General features: G+C 35.2%; 2 protein-coding genes across 2 annotated transcripts; one reads left to right on the forward strand and one right to left on the reverse strand.

Annotated features, from left to right (window-relative positions):
* Window positions 1–541: 541 nt before the first annotated feature.
* mdh1b (malate dehydrogenase 1B, NAD (soluble)) lies at window positions 542–7,059 on the reverse strand. Its single transcript, XM_056258697.1, has 9 exons — window positions 7,022–7,059; window positions 6,412–6,524; window positions 4,592–4,726; window positions 3,595–3,737; window positions 2,640–3,154; window positions 1,846–1,987; window positions 1,461–1,636; window positions 998–1,137; window positions 542–631 (listed from the first exon to the last, which is right to left on the reverse strand). The coding sequence occupies exons 1-9, from the start codon at window positions 7,041–7,043 to the stop codon at window positions 590–592; spliced, it is 1,428 nt and encodes a 475-aa protein (XP_056114672.1). The 5' UTR covers window positions 7,044–7,059; the 3' UTR covers window positions 542–589.
* A 200-nt stretch (window positions 7,060–7,259) lies between these two features.
* fastkd2 (FAST kinase domains 2) lies at window positions 7,260–17,313 on the forward strand. Its single transcript, XM_056258676.1, has 12 exons — window positions 7,260–7,379; window positions 8,735–9,371; window positions 11,982–12,085; window positions 12,175–12,283; window positions 13,288–13,411; window positions 13,510–13,649; window positions 13,790–13,962; window positions 15,009–15,172; window positions 15,251–15,475; window positions 16,536–16,620; window positions 16,764–16,878; window positions 17,167–17,313. The coding sequence occupies exons 2-12, from the start codon at window positions 8,772–8,774 to the stop codon at window positions 17,293–17,295; spliced, it is 1,968 nt and encodes a 655-aa protein (XP_056114651.1). The 5' UTR covers window positions 7,260–7,379; window positions 8,735–8,771; the 3' UTR covers window positions 17,296–17,313.
* Window positions 17,314–17,701: the final 388 nt, after the last annotated feature.

The raw sequence follows: 17,701 nt of genomic DNA on the forward strand, positions 1-17,701 counted from the left end.
TAGATATGTGTTAAAGAGCAGTTGTACCTAATAAAGTGGCTGGTGAGTGTATTGAGGGAAGAACATTTTATGTGCTTTTTTAGCATTTTAATTTGAAGTTAGATTTTTTTTTTTTTATTATAATAATTGATTAATTTAAATACTTTTAAGACATCCTCCAGCCCTCTTAAAAGTTTGCTGAGGCTCCAAAAAACTGCTCTAACCATTTGGAAAATTCATTTTCAAAGTTAGATTAAGGAAATGATAGCATATACCAATAAATGGCAACTATGAGTGCATCACCTATTAAAGTATTAATTAAGCACAAAGTTCTTCTGGTATTGATTCACAAATTCGTTTTTTGGGAAAAGAGTGAGAACCTGAAAGAAATTGTATAGTCTTCCAGACCACATTTGTTTGGTTAAATTGCATGACACTATTAAAGCCTATCAAGTTCAACAAGAGTCTCTCAAGAATCGAGTTAAAGATTTTTATGGGCCAAGCCAAGGTCATCACATTTAAAGCATCGAGATTGTGTAATTCTTATTAGAATGATGATGTGTCAGGTTACTGAAGGAGTGAGTCACTGAAGTCTGCTTTTGGAGAGCCGTCATTCATCTTTCTTCAATATTCTAGCAGCAATGTCTTTCTCCTAAAGCAAATAAATACATAAAACAACATTGATCTTATCAAAACTGATCAAGTCTTCTATCCATGTCTTATCAGGAAGAAGCACATAAAAGCGTGTATTTATTTGTTATTTAAAGTGCCAGCAAACTTACACTAAATAATCTTTGCGGTTTCCAAAACTTTCTAAAAAAGCAGAGAACTTTCTCTGGTTAGCTAATAAGCTTTACACTCAAGAAAATTTTACTTTACACTCCATATACAGAAGAACCTTAAAGGTTTTTTTTTCTTTTAAATATAACCTTTTAGGGATTCCCATCATGGGATCATTTCATTGATTAAGTACTGTTGAATCTATCTATCTATATATATATACACTTTTTGCACTCACCATTTTAAGTTCATCAGCACAAGCATCAAGTTTTACCCTCAGCTCATCTGTAACAGTAACATCTGAGCGAACTGTCCAGCAACCATCCCTGAAGCTCACAGGCATAGAAAACACCAAACCTGCTGGAATCCCAAACTGCCCTGCAGATTTAGAAAGGTCAGACATTTACAAGCATCATTAGCTTATAAATTAACTAAGATACACTGTACAAAATGATATGATCAATAAGTTATGACAACATGTGTATTTAAATGGCTTTAAATCGTCAAAATAAATTCAACTTTTTTAGTTATATACAAGGTTCAACTATTTTTTTAAGTCAGTTTAATGTGATTTAAGTTGAAATGACTTCAACATCCAAGTTGATTGTAGCCTACTTAAAAATTTAAGGCATCATCTTTTTTTTTTAACATACTGTTAGTCATATTTATTTAATGTTTGAGAATGATTTGAATGGTCTTGCCTGTACTAAGTACACCCATTGAGAAAGCGTCCTCTGGAGAAGCGTCATTATTCCACGCCCTTAAAATGGTCATTATTCCATTGGTTGATGATATTGCCGTGGCTTTGTTGGTCTTCGACGAAATTGTGGCACGATGTTTATGTACTAAACTCATAAAATCTGTCTCCAGCCATTTCCTTATAAAACAAAACATGAGTATAATTACATAATGGCAAATGCATTTAGACAATTTAAGATATGTATGGAATTTGCTTGTGTTTATCTGAAGATGACACTCTTGTTTACAGATAAAATTGTACCCTTTAGAATAATTCATAAATTGATTCATAACGGAATTGCATAAAAGAGGCATATGGCTTGAGTCATGCTCCACAATGACCTTTACCAATCATAAATCATTTCCATAACTCGCTGAGAAAAACCATCTGGTCCCCGAATTGCGCCGTCATATCTGAGAAGCTCCGCCCTCTGCAGGTCAACATGGAAACTGCCACTGATGTTTCCCCATACGACAACATCAGTTATGTCTGTGAATATAAAAATAAAATTAAAAATTGAGCACGAACAGACAGACAGTAAGAAAAGCATAATTTATTTTATTAATATTATTTTATTATATATTTATAAAAAATTATATATATATGGTATTAATTTGTTAAAATGAATAGCATTTATTTTAAAATTATTTTAACAATGTAATTCTTGATTAAAATTAATATAATATATAACACACACACACACACACACACACACACACATATATATATATATATTATATTTTATAAAAAAATATGTATTAATATAAAAATGAAATATGTGAATATAATAAAAAGGGGAAATTTGAGCATGCACAGCAAAAGACAATATTAATTATTTTTTAATTATTTTAATAATAAAATTATTTATTATTTTTAAATTATATATTTATGGTATTACTATAATTATCTATAATTAATATCATTTATTGTTTTAATTATTTAAACATTGATTAAAATGAATATATATACATGTTTTTAATAAAACATTTATATTAATATAAAATTGTATGTAATAATACATATACTTCATTAGCTTGTGAATGTCTTCAGAATATTTTCGAAAATAATGATGAATCATATCAAAATAGTAATGTATCATTCTATTGCAATTGAATATTAGAACAAATATTTATTATTTTACCTGCTGTTTTCACCGAGAACTTCTGCGCAAGCTGAGTTCTTGCCTCGTATTCTAGTTGCGTTGTCATTGCCACAAAGTTGTGCGGGTCAACAGAGGGTGCGTTCTCAATTAACAGCGAGCACTTCAGGTTAATAAAGGAGTCTCCTGCCACTATCACTCTCACGTCCTTCCGTGCATTCGCCTCGATGAGTTGCCCATAACGACAGAAACATTCGGCCACCCGGCTCACCGTGTGCTCCTTGTCATCTGGATCATTGTTACTTTCACATATAGGCTGCAGGTCATCCAGAAAGATGATGAAGTGGGCTTCCTGAAACGCCTCAGTCTGGTCTGAATGGACGGTGACCTCATGGAGCTGAGGTAGGGTGAGGTCTTCTGTTTCCATCTTGAGTCCTTGCATCATTTCCTCAGACCCAAAGGTGTCCATGAGGTGAAGGGTGAACAGGGGGAGACCTGGAAACAGTCCCGGGGTGAACAACTGAGGAATGAGGCTGTAGCAGATGGGGTTCAGGGCGCTGAAAGAGGTTTTTCTCAGGTTAAATGTCATGCATCTCAAGATAATAATAACTCTATTTTAGTGCCCCTATTATGCTATTTTAAAGGATCCTCATTTTGTTTTGGAGGTCTCCTATCTCAATTCAAATGGATTAGTTTTACGATCTCTTTATGAAATTTTTGAAGCGGCAAAGTGGTAGTTGCGTATAGCTGTCAATGGAGGGACAGAAAGCTCTCAGAATTAATCAAAAAGACCTTCATTTGTGTTCCGAAGATGAACGAAAGTCTTACAGGTTTGGAACGACACGAGGGTGAGTACTGTAACAGAATTAACATTTTTGGGTGAACTATCCCTTTAACATTCACAAACAGCTATATTACACACTGCGTGAAATGTAATATCCCAAAAAGTATAATAGGAGCACGTTAAAGGCGAAGGGGCCTGATAAAACACATCCACCTGCTGATCCAGATGTGCAGAGGTCTGAGAGACTCGAGTCTGTGAACTTCCTCCTTCATACACAGTTCTTTCGTTTGTTGATTCTCTGCTGCAATTTTTAGCATCAGATCAGAGTTCATATCTGAGGTAATGCCATAGTAACCCTGCAGGAGAGGACAAAAGTATTGATATTCACATACAGTATCTAAATGAAACAGGATGTCGCTGATCTTGGATCAGATGCTGAATTACTGTAATATAATTCAGGGCAGAGAGCAACTTTCTGCAGTCATTTTGGTCACTGCGAGTTAAAATGGAAGGTATTTGTTTAATTATTATCTTGCAGTAATTTAAGAGCAAAAATTAAATCTGATATCCACTAGAGGACACTCCACCTGACTCCTTTGCCTTTCCATCATGAACTTCATGACTCATTATTATTTGATCACTTCCACCCGTGTGTCATTATCTTGTTATGGTTTGCCTATATAAGCCCTGTGTGTTCACTCTCACTTAGTGAAGTCTTGTTTGTGTTACACTGCATTTCTGAGTGCTTTCTGTAGGCCTATTATGTATTCTGATCTACTGCCTGGTTTCCTGGATTTCCCTGTTTGCCCTGTGTTTTGACCATTTGTGTGATATGATTACCCCTAATAAAGCTGCGTTTGGAGCTTTCGTACCGCAGTATATAACTATCTGACTTTTTTTTTTTGTTGCAAAACAATCACTGCACAGCAGCTGTTACAGTTTTTCTCAATTGCTTTGGATCGATTCTCAAATGTGATTTAATTAATAAGTTCAGATCTCTGAACAATAAGTTTCTTGCTCACTTATGATTTGCGTGTGTTTTAGTACCGATATACTTGTGTGCAAAAGAGTAAATTTGTTTGGTGAGTGACTACATTTCGCAAGCGTTTTCAAAAAATGAGCCAAAGCAACTCAGAAAAATGAATTTATATGGACTATATCCTTTTTTGCTTGATTCCTCTGTTTTATTTTGGTATCCTATCATGCAAACCTGAGCATGCTCAAGGAAATCGTTGAAGCCACCGAGGAGCATTCCTTTCCCCCCGCGATCGATCAGCTCCCTCCATACTAAAGGACAGCTTGAATGCGTCCATCCATTTGATGCACATGTGTCCTCCAGCCATGTCTACAAAGAAAGATGGTTCAATATGAATAAAAGACATAAATGAGTCAAGGAAATCTTTAGTTCAACTTACAGTTTTTCTCAGTCGCTTTGGTGCATTTCTCACATCACTATTTACATTTGCACAACAGTTAGTTCAACCTCCACAACATTTAGTCATTTGTGCACATCATAGTAGCAGTTTCTCATTCCTTCCAACAAATTGCAAATGCTTTTGGACATGCATCAATTGCTTTCATACAACTCTCTGCTGTTTTATAACATTATCATTTGCTTACCGTATGTCGTGTTAGTCAAAATTAACTATACTTGTGAATGCTGAATAGTCATTCCATATAAAACGAATAGTCCTCATTTCATTGCTTGAGTCATCACATACAAAAATGTTGAACTAGTTGTCAAAATCTGTCAAGCAAATTAACAAAAAAAAATATATATTTTTTCTTTCATGAAAATGTCTCCTAAATTGAACAGTTTCTCTCAGGTGAACTTATGTGGCCAGCAGAGAGGAACGTATGGATGTGCATGAATGATTTACAGTACACTCTCAGAAAAAAAGGTACAAAAGCTGTCACTGGGTCTGTACCTTTTCAAAAGGTACACTTTTGTACCTAAAGGGTGCATATTGGTACCTTAATGGTACATATTAGCACCTAAAATGTACATATTAGCACCTAAAATGTACATATTAGTACCTACAATGTACATATTAGCACCTAAAATGTACATATTAGTACCTTAATATACATATTAGCACCTAAAATCAAAATGTACATATTAGTACCTTAAATCAAAATGTACATATTAGCACCTAAAATGTACATATTAGTACCTAAAATGTACATATTAGCACCTTAAATCAAAATGTACATATTAGTACCTTAAATCAAAATGTACATATTAGCACCTAAAATGTACATACTAGTACCTAAAAGGGACAAAAGTTTACCTTTTGAAAAGGTACAGCCCCAGTGACAGCTTTCGTACCTTTTTTCTGAGAGTGTACTATGTATGTTGTATGTTCAGTTCATGTACTGCAATATTGTTTACAGTTGTGCACAGCTCTACCCAAAGGGAGTTTATGTTTGTTGTAAATAAGGGTGTATTTTTTCTTTTGCACAATGCTGTGAACAAATTAGAATTGCAAAGAGCATATGCAGTAAAAATGTGAAACATACATATTCAGTGTCTTGTACTCAGTTACCTCACTAAATACAGTAATGTGTAACTTTACTGTAGTTTTAAAATGGCTGTGCAAATAGTATATAGTGCTGTCTTGAGCATTTTCAGGTAGTGTCACCAAGATCTGACTTTTTTGCATTGGAAAACATTTACAGAGTAAACTGTCATAATGAAAACATGACAAAGCCATTTGACTATTTTGTTCATAAACAGTGGTGTCAGGACTTTTCATCTTAATGACATTGACACTTTCATTGACATGAATACTTGCTTTTGAGGAATGAGCTATCCATTTTGAGCAAGTGACACGCATTTGCAGGTTATGAACTAGGTTTTGTAGTTTGTACTAATTGTTTTGAGAACTGCATTAACTGTTGTGCAAATGTAAATAGTGATGTGAGAAATGCACCAAAGCGACTGAGAAAAACTGTAAAAATATTGTGAACGGTGTGAAAATGATTAAAGAGCTCTTAAAGCTCCACGTGAACTCAGACTCAGAGGTTTACCTCCCAGTCACTGGGCTGCACACAGATCTTGTGAATGTGAAAATCTGGCAGGTTTCTTTGCAGCACATCAGCAAGAAGCTCAGCTTTGGCATAATAAGGACAACCAGCTTTTCCTGTACAGATGAATAGATAATACTATGCTGCTGACTGTGACATGATTTACTATAATCATACTGAAGGGGTTTGACTAGAAGAAACTACAGTTACAGCAATAATGTGGCATTAACTTTTAGGGCAGACAGACAGACAGACAGACAGACAGACAGACAGACAGACAAACAAATAGATAGATAGACAGACAGACAGACAGACAGACAGACAAACAAATAGATAGATAGATAGATAGATAGATAGATAGATAGATAGATAGATAGACAGACAGACAGACAGACAGACAGATAGATAGATAGATAGATAGATAGATAGATAGATAGATAGATAGATAGATAGATAGATAGATAGATAGATAGACAGACAGACAGACAGACAGACAGACAGACAGACAGACAGACAGACAGACAGACAGAAGAACGCTGACTACGTTTGCTTTAATTAAAGTAACGTTACTAATCTCTGTAGTTTTGTTTAATTAGCCATAAAACTGACCAACCTGCAAGAACAAATTTTGCCATAGTCCATTCACATGCGCGTCCGTTGCTAGGTAACATGTGTTTCCATAGACAGTGTTCCGCATAAAATGTTCCTGGGGAAATTTCTTTCTTTTTTCAAATCTATTTTTTTATGATTTTAAAATAACATTTTATGCATAATATGGATTAAACAAGTTTTATATGTGTTTATTTCACCATTTGGACGGGGTTTTAAAAACAACCACGCGATACTACAAGCGGAACTATCGTGCGGCAGCAATCGTGCGCGCGCTCCCTGTTTCTGTCCCTTTCTGTCATGGCTGCGCTCACAGTGAGAGCAGATCAGTACACATGTGTGAAGACAACAACAACCGAATGGTAAGATCCTTATATTATGAGTATCAAGAGCGCATTAAAATATATGACTGTCATTATTAACTGCAAACATGTAAATAGTATACAATAGTTTTACAGCAATTGTGAGGCATTTCTTCAAGGTTTCTGTACAAGGACATGAATGCAATATAAGCACAAAGCTGCTGTCCTCTAAGTGTATTTACATTTTTCACTTTATTATATTTATGTCTGTAGGTAAATTCAACATTTGGCTATCTATTTGTTCGGGTTGAAATGTATTGCTGATAATCAGACAGATACATACAAATATAAATTTATTTCTGGGTTATTCTGATTCTAATATTTCAAGATCTTTATATAGTGTCTTCAAAACGGTTACAACTTACGTTCAAAATCTAACAATACAAAACTGAATAAAACTGTTGCAATTTGCAACATTTATACAGTAATATTACTGTATTGAAAAAAATATCAAAACAATTAGATGTAGCTGAACACCTACATAGTACACTACATATTCTGTGTGTGTCATTATTACCATCTATACCAGATAAGAAAACTAATTTTGTACTGTAATGTAAACATGGATCATGTAACACATACTGCAGTGAATTACAGTTAGTAGAGATAGTGTCATTCTTGTCTTGTAAAGAAATGTACAATAGAAAACATTGTAAAATGCACCTGTTGTCAGTGTGTTTTAGCTCATTGTTTAACAAAATGTGCTAGTGTTGATAGAATTAGCTAATTTGAGACATATATGAAGTGTGTTGGTCGTTTTAGTGGATTTTGAATGTGAAATTAAAAGCTGTGCCAAACTGAAAGTTGGTAAAGAGAACTGTGTGATTGAAAAGTTTTAAAAAAGTGACCTACAGTCAAACCAACATTTATTCAGACACCTTTAACATTTCTCACATTATCACAGTTTATTCGCTATAGTTTAGAAAATGGTAATAAAATATGACAAGAACTCATTTGATATTTCACTGGTTTTGTCCATCCGTCTGTCAGACTGTCTCACAAATGAATTAGGTTGAATATCTGTCAGTTGTTAAATTTAAGTACACAATTAGATAATACCAAGTTATGGTCAACCAATTACCAAGCAATGCTTAGTTTTGTTCAGTCTGTGGTGTAAAAAGGTTGAATTAGCAATTAAAGAAAAAACACAGACAAGTGTCTGAATAATTTTGGGTCCCAAATATGTATCAGTTTTACTGGTAGTCCACTGTATGAAGCATTTTTTGGGTATAATATGTCACAGTTTACTTTATTTTGCTATTACATAAATTAACTATAGTGTCCTGTACCCACTAGTAAAAAAAAATGTAGTAAGTACAGCGGTTTCTGTCTGACCTTTTTGTTTGTTGAAACAGGTTACATCACATCTGAAGCTTTGGAGAATCACCCACGATGAGCATGTATAAATCAGGTTTGGACATGCTCAGATGTGCTCTGAGATCCACGTCGCTGTGGACATCTGAGTCTTTTAGACGGACACAGATGTCTTTATGTTATAAAAGCAGAAGCTTTGCTGTATCATCTCAGCTGGGAAGAAAACACATTCAAGGACACACATTAAAACAAGTCCGGTATTACAGTCAGGGTGGTTACGATGTTCTTAATGTTCCGACTAAGCAAACTGCAGCTTCTACAGAGACCAGCGAACCCCTGAATAAAGCAGAAAGGACTCCTATCTACAGCCATTTGCAGAACTGTTTTTGCCCCACTGATGTGCTGGACACGTTAAAGCAGTTCCCAGCGTCGCAGCATCTCATCAGCAACATCTTCACACGCATGTGGGAGAGCACAAAGAAATTGACGGATGAGCAGCGGAGCTGTGAGCTGCGGCTGATGTATGAGCACCCGGGGTTTGAGGAGGTCTGTGAACGGGCTGCGGCCGAAGCCTGGCGCATGAAGAGCGATGATCTGGCCTACACTCTGCTGGGCATGGTCAACCTGGGAGTTTCACAAAACACGCGTGTTGTGCAGACGCTGCTGCGTGTTATACAGGTGAGTCAAGTCATGTGAATGTAATCACGTTAAAGGATTAATTCACTTTAAAAAAAACTTTTGCTGATAATTTACTCACCCCCATGTCATCCAAGATGTCCATCTCTTTCTTTCTTCAGTCAAAAAGAAATTAATGTTTTTGATGAAAACATTCCAGGATTTTTCTCCATATAATGCACTTTGCTGGGCACCAAACGGTTCAAGGTCTAAATGACCATTTCAGTAAAGCTTCAAAGGGCTTTAAATGATACCAGACGATGAATAAGGGTCTTATCTAGCGAAACGATCGGTCATTTCAAAAATAAATAAAAAAGTTAAAGTGTTATAGGCACAAATGCTCGCCTTGCGAACTCTCCTGTTCGAACTCGTTCATCAAAATGAACGAGTCAATGACTCGAAAAAAGATTCGTTCATTTTGATAAACGAGTTCGAACAGGAGAGTTCGCAAGGCGAGCATTTGTGCCTATAAAACTTTAACTTTTTTATTTATTTTTGAAATGACAGATCGTTTCTCTAGATAAGACCCTTATTCATCGTCTGGTATCGTTTAAAGCCCTTTGAAGCTGAACTGAAACGGTCATTTAGACCTTGAACCGTTTGGCTACCATTGAAGTCCATTATATGGAGAAAAATTTTCAAACATTAATTTATTTTCGACTGAAGAAAGAAAGACATGGACATCTTGGATGACATGGGGGTGAGTAAATTATCAGCAAAAGTTTTAAAAAAAATGAACTACTCCTTTAAAGGTTTTGTCTTCTAGGCTGAAAATATGAATTTTCATTAAAGGTGCAGTATGCAATTTCTGAGAAATGCTATTGAAAGTGGATCGGACAGAGTACACACTTGTTACACAATAGTGATGTATGTCTCGAGACCGGTCTTGGCCTCAAGACCACTTTTACGTGGCCTCGGTCTTGTCACGGCCTTGACGGTCTTTGGTCTTGGTCTTGTCTTGGTCTCGGACCTCTCGGTCTTGTCTAGGTCTCGTTGTCTCAGACCGACATAGTGGTCGGGGGATTTAGCAATATCAATATCCACGACGATATCCGCAACGGATTGAAGCGCGCGTCCGAGTGAAGACAGTGCGGTGCGCGAGCCATATCCGCGCCACTGATCGCAGCGGCAACGAGCACTTAGATCACTTGATTTAAAAAACACATATCATGTACAGTTTTTGATGTATTAATATTTAGTAAAACACATATCAGTGTTTCAACTTCATTCAGGAGATTTTGGGTAACTGCACAACTGACAGATGACTTTGAGCGCACCGCCAACGGTGTGTTTGTGTGTGTGTGTGTGTGTAACCATAACAAACAACCAACTTTCGGATCCTGGACTTTAGCTTATAATTTCATTTTTTAAAATATAATTATGTATTTAAAATTTGCAGAATGGATTCATTTGGAGCAGGCAATGCAAAACAAAATCTTACAAGTTATTACTTAGCTTCAACACTAGTCTGTTTTTTTCCCCTCCGGTCTTGGTCTCGGTCTCGGTCTCGGTCTTGGTCTTGGTCTTGGTCTTGGTCTTGGTCTTGGTCTCGATACCCTCTGGTCTTGGTAGTGTCTTGGTCTCGGTTTAGGCGGTCTTGACTACAAGTCTATTACACACACACAACACATTTGTAGCCAATCAGCAGCAGTAGGGGGCGTGTCAACTCATAATGGGGAGGAGAGAGAGTGAGCAAGAGGGAGATTTGTAAAAAGACTATAGAAAGTGAGCTGAATGAGAGACATTACAAAAGAGAAAAGCTCAGAGGAATATCACTGGAAAAAGAAGGGTTACGAGCAGGCAAGAGCTTTAGGACCCACGTTAATATTAGAAAGGCTTTTCTCCAGCGCTGGAGAGACCGAAGCGGGAAGGTCTGAAAACAGACGCTAAAGTTGCTTTGTTTCTCGTCCATACATGAGTAACATTAGTTTTGCTATGTTTCACAGAACCAAGATATGCTGTTGTTGTAATATTAGCTAGAGTAATGTACAGTTTTGAGTGTCATCGTGGTCTGGAGCTGGTGAACGAACAATTGCTTGTATATAGGCTACTCTTGTGTACTATATGCTAATTTTTCGTTCTTCCTTCTGGTTTATTCGTTGTCTTAGCTTTATTTTTCACAAAGCATTATTTTGATTCTCTTCAGCTATGATAAAGGATAAAAGCATCTGCTAAATGCATAAATGTAAAAAGACATCCATTCTTGCATTGTGTTTTGTGCATTTTGGCAGTGGAGCAATGTAGGGATGTTTAGGTTGATTGCACATATATCAACAGTGTTTCTCAGAAATCACTTACTGCACCTTTAAATCACAATCATGAATGTTGTAATAGCTGTACCATATTTAAATTCAGATTTGATTTAATAAATGGATTTTCTGTGTATAATATATTTATTTATTTTAAATGTTTTTGATAGAAGTCTCTTCACCATTTATTTGATCAAAAATACAGTAAAAACAGTAGTGTTGTGAAATATTATAATTTAAAATAATAGTTTTCTATTTGAATATATTCTAAAATATAATTTATTCCTGTGATGCAAAGCTGAGTTTGTAACATTATTACTCCAGTCTTAAGTGTCACATGATCCTTCTATTATGCTGATTTCAGGAACGGCTGAATCAGTTTGAAATAAAAGCTCTTTCGGTGTTGGCTGGCTGTATACGGGAGATGGAGGACTGTAGGAACGTTCAGGCCCTAAAGGAGGCTTTAAGGTGTGCAGATAGATACAGCCCTAATATGACCTAATGTGTGACATCTGTGTGTGTGTGTGTTTTCATCACTTTGTGTTCTGGTTTTGAAGGTTGTTGCTGAAGGATCGTATTCCTGAGATCCAGAGCGTGGTTGTCCTGCAGAGCATGATGCGTGCGGTGGGCAAAAACTCTCCGGTACACCTGAAGAAACAGCTGGCGGTTAGATTTATGATTTATTCACATAAAATGTATATCACCTAAAATGCATTGTTTACTGACACTCGCACAGAAATTGGATTTCTCAATCAATTGATTTCTGTGGATTAATCTAATAAAAATGTTTAAACAAAAAAACAGATTTATTTTTTATTTTTGTGTTATTATAGTTTTATTAATATTCCGAAGGAGTGTTTTTAAAATGTTAGTTTTCATGTTAATTTTTTTGTTTAATTTTTAGTAATTTCGTTATGTGCCTTTGTCATATTCTTTTTTTATATTTTTTTTATATTGCCATTTAGGTTGAATTTATTTTTGTTTTAGTTAGTTTTATTTTTGTATTTTTTTTCTAGTTAATGATATTAGTGCTTCAAATTAAACTTTTTTTCAGTTTATTGCCAATGCAACATTTCTAATTTTCATTTAGTTTAAGTTTTTCAACTAATATTTATATTTATTTTATTTCAGCTTTATTTCAATGAACAGAACTGTTTTTATAAGTTTTAGTTTTAGTCAACAATAACAACAACCCTTAGTAGTAGTTCTCATTAAATTCTCATTCCTGTAATAGTGATTGTTTATTTATTAATTTTTTTACAACCATGATATGTAAATACTTTACAGTTTGGGGAAAAACATTTTTTTCTCTTTGTATTAATTATAATTCATATTTTTGTAAATGATTTAGTTACTTTTCACATTACAGGGATGAGAATGAGATTGCATTATGATAGTAACAATTTGTGAAGGAAATTGTGCTTAATTGTGATAAATGATATCACAAAACATTTTGCTATATAGATTTTTTTTTTTTTTCAATGCAAAATATAATTGAGTATTTCTCTTCTTATGATTCTGGGATAAAATAATCCTAACATGTTGCAGCTGTCTAACAAGAAATGATTATTGTTTCAAGGCTTTCAACCTAACAAAGGCCAATCATTTTGAATGAAATAGTGGTTTGTCATGATCAGTTTCTAGCTCGATTCCTCTCTATTCCCCCTCAGATAAAGACTCTGTCATTGGCAGATGAGTTTAATCCACCCAACAGCCAGTACATGTTCTCCAGCCTGGCTTCCATGGGCCTGAACTTCAAACCTCTGCTGGATGTCTGCAGCAAGAACATAGCTGGTGAGAAAGACCATGATCCTCTCAGAACTACAGTAAACGGCAAGAATGAGTGAATCAAGACCAGTCACTGTCACTTAACCTTTCATTGTTTCCTGCAGAAAATGTGCATGAATTTCCCTTCGGTAGGCTTCTGTCCGTACTGAAGTCCTGCCATGAGCTTCGCTACAGAAACCACACCCTCTTCAGCTCTGTCTCCGAGTACATGGCCAACACGTTTGATATGTGGAACAACAAACAGGTGCGATCTGCTGATCCAAGTGAAACTGCACTGTACATTTAAAGAGGAATGCACAATACATTTGCTCAAATAAATGCAGTCTTATTGAGCATAATGTTTCGGAAACAAATACTCTGATTTTTTCCCCCCATGTTTTCCAGGTTATTCTCATTCTAGTATCATTTGAGGATCTCTTGTTCAGACCTGTGGTCCTGTTGGATGCATTTGTGGAGAGAATCATCGAGAACCCTGACAGTCTGACCCTGAAAGACCTTCTTAGTGTTTTAAAAGTCTATTCGCTCCTCAATCATGACCTGAAAGAGAAAAAAACAGAGTAAGCCATTGTTTTAATTCTCATTCACTTACACTGTCAAGTTTGAGGTCGGTAAGATATTTTATTTTCAGATGTTTTTGAAAGCTCACCCAGACTGCAATCATTTGTTCAGAAATGCAGTGAAATTTTAATGAAATTTAAAATATCTTTTCTATTTGAAATAAATGTAATTTATTCCTGTGATATTCAGCATTACTCCAGTCTTCGGTGTCACATGATTCCTCAGAAATCATTCTAATATGCTGATAAAGGTTATGTCCCTTTTCAAAGTCTTGATTTTGTTTTTCGGGGTCTACTAGAATAGGTTTTCATATTAGTTTTTTTAAAAACACATAATTTCAACACATCACGTCAGTAGCGCTCTGTTCAGTTCCTGTTTCTATGAAGCCCCGCCTTCTGAAAAGCGCACTGTACTCTGATTGGTCAGCTGGATCAGTGTGTTATGATTGAACAACCATTTCGAGCGTGTTTGGGAAATGTCTCACCCCTTACCATAACCGCGAGTTTCAACACACTACTAACTTATTTTGCGTATGCCTTGGGCGGGAATTGTTTAAATGAGGAATATTGTGATGTGTTCGTTCCCGAAGAACTCGAGACTACAGTCAAGGCGTTTTTAAGACAAGTTTAGACTAGTCGGTTGCAAAAAATTCCATTTAAACGTTAACTAAATTAGTCATTGCGCATATCCCTAAAAAGGACCACTTTAATATTTTTTGGATGAATGGACAGTTCAACAGAACTTACTTTATTTGAAATAGAACAACATTATAAATGTCCCTACTGTCACTTTTGATGAATTGAATACATACTTGCTGAATAAAACATTCATTTCTTAATTTTTTTTTTTTTTTTTTTAAATCTTACTGACCTAAAACTTTTGAACTGTAATGTATATTCAATTATTTTCCAATTAAAATAAATATTCTTATATATCAGAATATTCAACAATTATAAATCCTCCAAAAACTCAAAGCAAAAGTTGTTTTTGCAGAACAGGCATGTCTCTGACTTCAGCAAACTTATACTTGCTGCTTTTTAATTAGGTTTCTGGCCAGTTTAACGAAGGTCTTAGAGTCCTACCTTCCAAAGATGTCCTCCAACGACCTACTGAAAGCCATTTACTGTCTGGCATTGCTGGAGCACGTCCCTCAAACCCTACTGGATAAACTGCTACTGCAGGAAACCCTGGACCAAATACTACAGAAAGGTTAATATCTGTACTTCCTCTCTCTCCTCATCCAAAGTGCATCTCATTTCAGCTGTCATCTGTTCTGTGTCCTCACAGGCAACCGGTCAAATAAGGTTCAGAGGTGGCTGCACATGTTGGGTCTGTGTCTGCGACTGGATCAACCTCAGTTGCCACACTCCCTGAGGTCTATCCCAGACTTCCACTTCACAGTTCCTGCTCATAAAGTCCCAGTCAACCAGGAAATGCTCAGTGCAATCAGGAGCATTGTGGGAGATGATGCGGTTCAGGACAGTGTGCTGGAGGAGAGCTTCTACTTCATTGGTGAGATGAATCTCGTGTTTCTGTGCCGTTTTCTATTGATTCCCTGTTCAAGCTTAGTGTTATTTACAGTGGCAGGATTCAAACTAACATTTACCACATGAGCACCAGAAGCTCAATGTGTCGAGGCAGATGCGCTAATCGCTAGACCACAGCTCAGACTTTAAAAAACAGAAATCTTCAAAAGGTTTCGGATAAGTATAATTTTCTCGTCCTTACAAAATACTTCTTTTTATATTGGTGTAACCCAAACTGCGTTGAGGTGGTAAAAGTAATAGTAACTATATTTAATTATTTATTATTACCAAATAATTACCATAACTTTATTTTTATTATTATTATTGTATTAATTTAAGAATATTTAATATAACATAATTATATTAAATTAATTAATATAATGTAAATAATATGATGTAATTTATTATATTATTTCAAATAATAAAACTGTATGTATAGCACCTTCCAATACATTTTAAAGTGTGTGTTTACAAGTGTAAACAAAAAAATGAATTTCAGGAAAACATGTCCAGGTTATATTGACTCTAAAATCAAAAGGATAAAAACAATAAATTATATTTTGCATAATAAAAATTAAACTTTTAGCACCATTAAGATATCCAATACAATACAAAGTGCTTTACAAGCGTATGACACACTATTTATGCAATGAAAATGAAAACAAAAGTTTATAATAAACCAGTAGATGTTTGAATAGAATAAAATAAGATTTATCAACAATGAAATGTCCATAAAGCAGTAAAGTATAATATAAAAAAAATTATTATTAAAATATATAAAATAAACTGATAGTAATAAAAAAATTATAAGACTTATACATAAACACCGTACTAATAAGTGGGTTTTTAATATGCACATTATATTAATTGCATATTCATTTACATTATAATGTTATTATAAATAAGCTAAAATAGATTACTTTGTACAATCAATCAAATCTCTACATTCCCGTTGAATCATTTTACTCAGAAAAGTTTCACATTATGGATGTTGTGAATGGCATTTTATGTTGGATTTAACATTTTTTTTTAAATCTTTGCTTTAGACTTTGTGATTACTCTGCCTCGTCCAAAACAAGAAACCTGCGACCTCCATGCAGAGGATTCTGGGTCACCTGAATGTGCCCAAAGGTAGCAAAACACAAGACAGCTGTGATGTTTGTATGAAGAATTGCATGATAATCTCACATACCTAGATGTTCCCCCCCCCCCAATTCTGGATTGTTGGAAGGTTGTTTTAGAGACAATTAGCTCTTGTCTGTCCTATATTTCAGGATTGCGGTGGTCTGCGCTCCACCTACTGCATTTTGCTTTGGCACAACACATCCTCGAGCCGGCTTGGTTGTCAAACTTCGGCATCTCGAAAAACTTGGTTATAAACCTGTTTTGGTAAGTGTGTTATACTCTGATACACACTAAATAATCCCACCAAAACCTGACACTCAATATTTTAATAATGTTTTTTAGTCATGTATCATAGTAATATTATGGTGTTCTTTGAAATACCTTGGAACAGCACGCAAAATACCATATGAATATGGTAAACATCATCACAGTACTGATATGGTGCTTCCACCTGCTTATGAACAACTGGAGAGACTTAACCAAAAGATCAATCTCTGGTTCTCGATTTTGCATTTCCAATAATATTCCTCACTTGTATATCCCCCTTGTTAGGTTCCTGTCCTTGAGCTCAACTCTAAAACTGAGGAAGAGAAGATTCAGATGCTACAGAAGCTCATTTTTCCAGAACAGGAATCCTCTGGAACGCAGGAAATGCTGAACGACAGTCCAAAAGCAGAGTGAATCTCATTACAGTTCCTGACGGATATTTAGTTTGCCTTCTGATCTTACTCAAAGATGGATTCATGATACATATTTAGTGATGTGTAATATCAATATTGTACAGTTATGTATTCCTCCAACACCAAGTGAAAAACATAATGAAAGAATGAATAAATATATGCAGTGAAATGTTTTAATAATAAAAAAAGACTGATGGACTTTTTCAGTGTTTCTTTTCAATGTGGTTATATTTTGACTTCAGAAAAATATGATTTTTTAATAGTAAGACATGTATATTTAGATTTAAACACTGAGAGAGAAAGAGAAATGTTGTGTTTTCATGTTTTATGGGGACTTTCCATAGACATTTTTTATACTATTATATCTCCTAAACCTACCCATCACAGAAAACTTTCTGCATATTATA

The sequence above is a fragment of the Rhinichthys klamathensis genome, unplaced genomic scaffold (assembly GCF_029890125.1).
Source record: "Rhinichthys klamathensis goyatoka isolate OS25496 unplaced genomic scaffold, OSU_Roscu_1.1 h1tg000157l_1, whole genome shotgun sequence".
In the NCBI taxonomy this organism is placed as follows: Eukaryota; Metazoa; Chordata; class Actinopteri; order Cypriniformes; family Leuciscidae; genus Rhinichthys; species Rhinichthys klamathensis.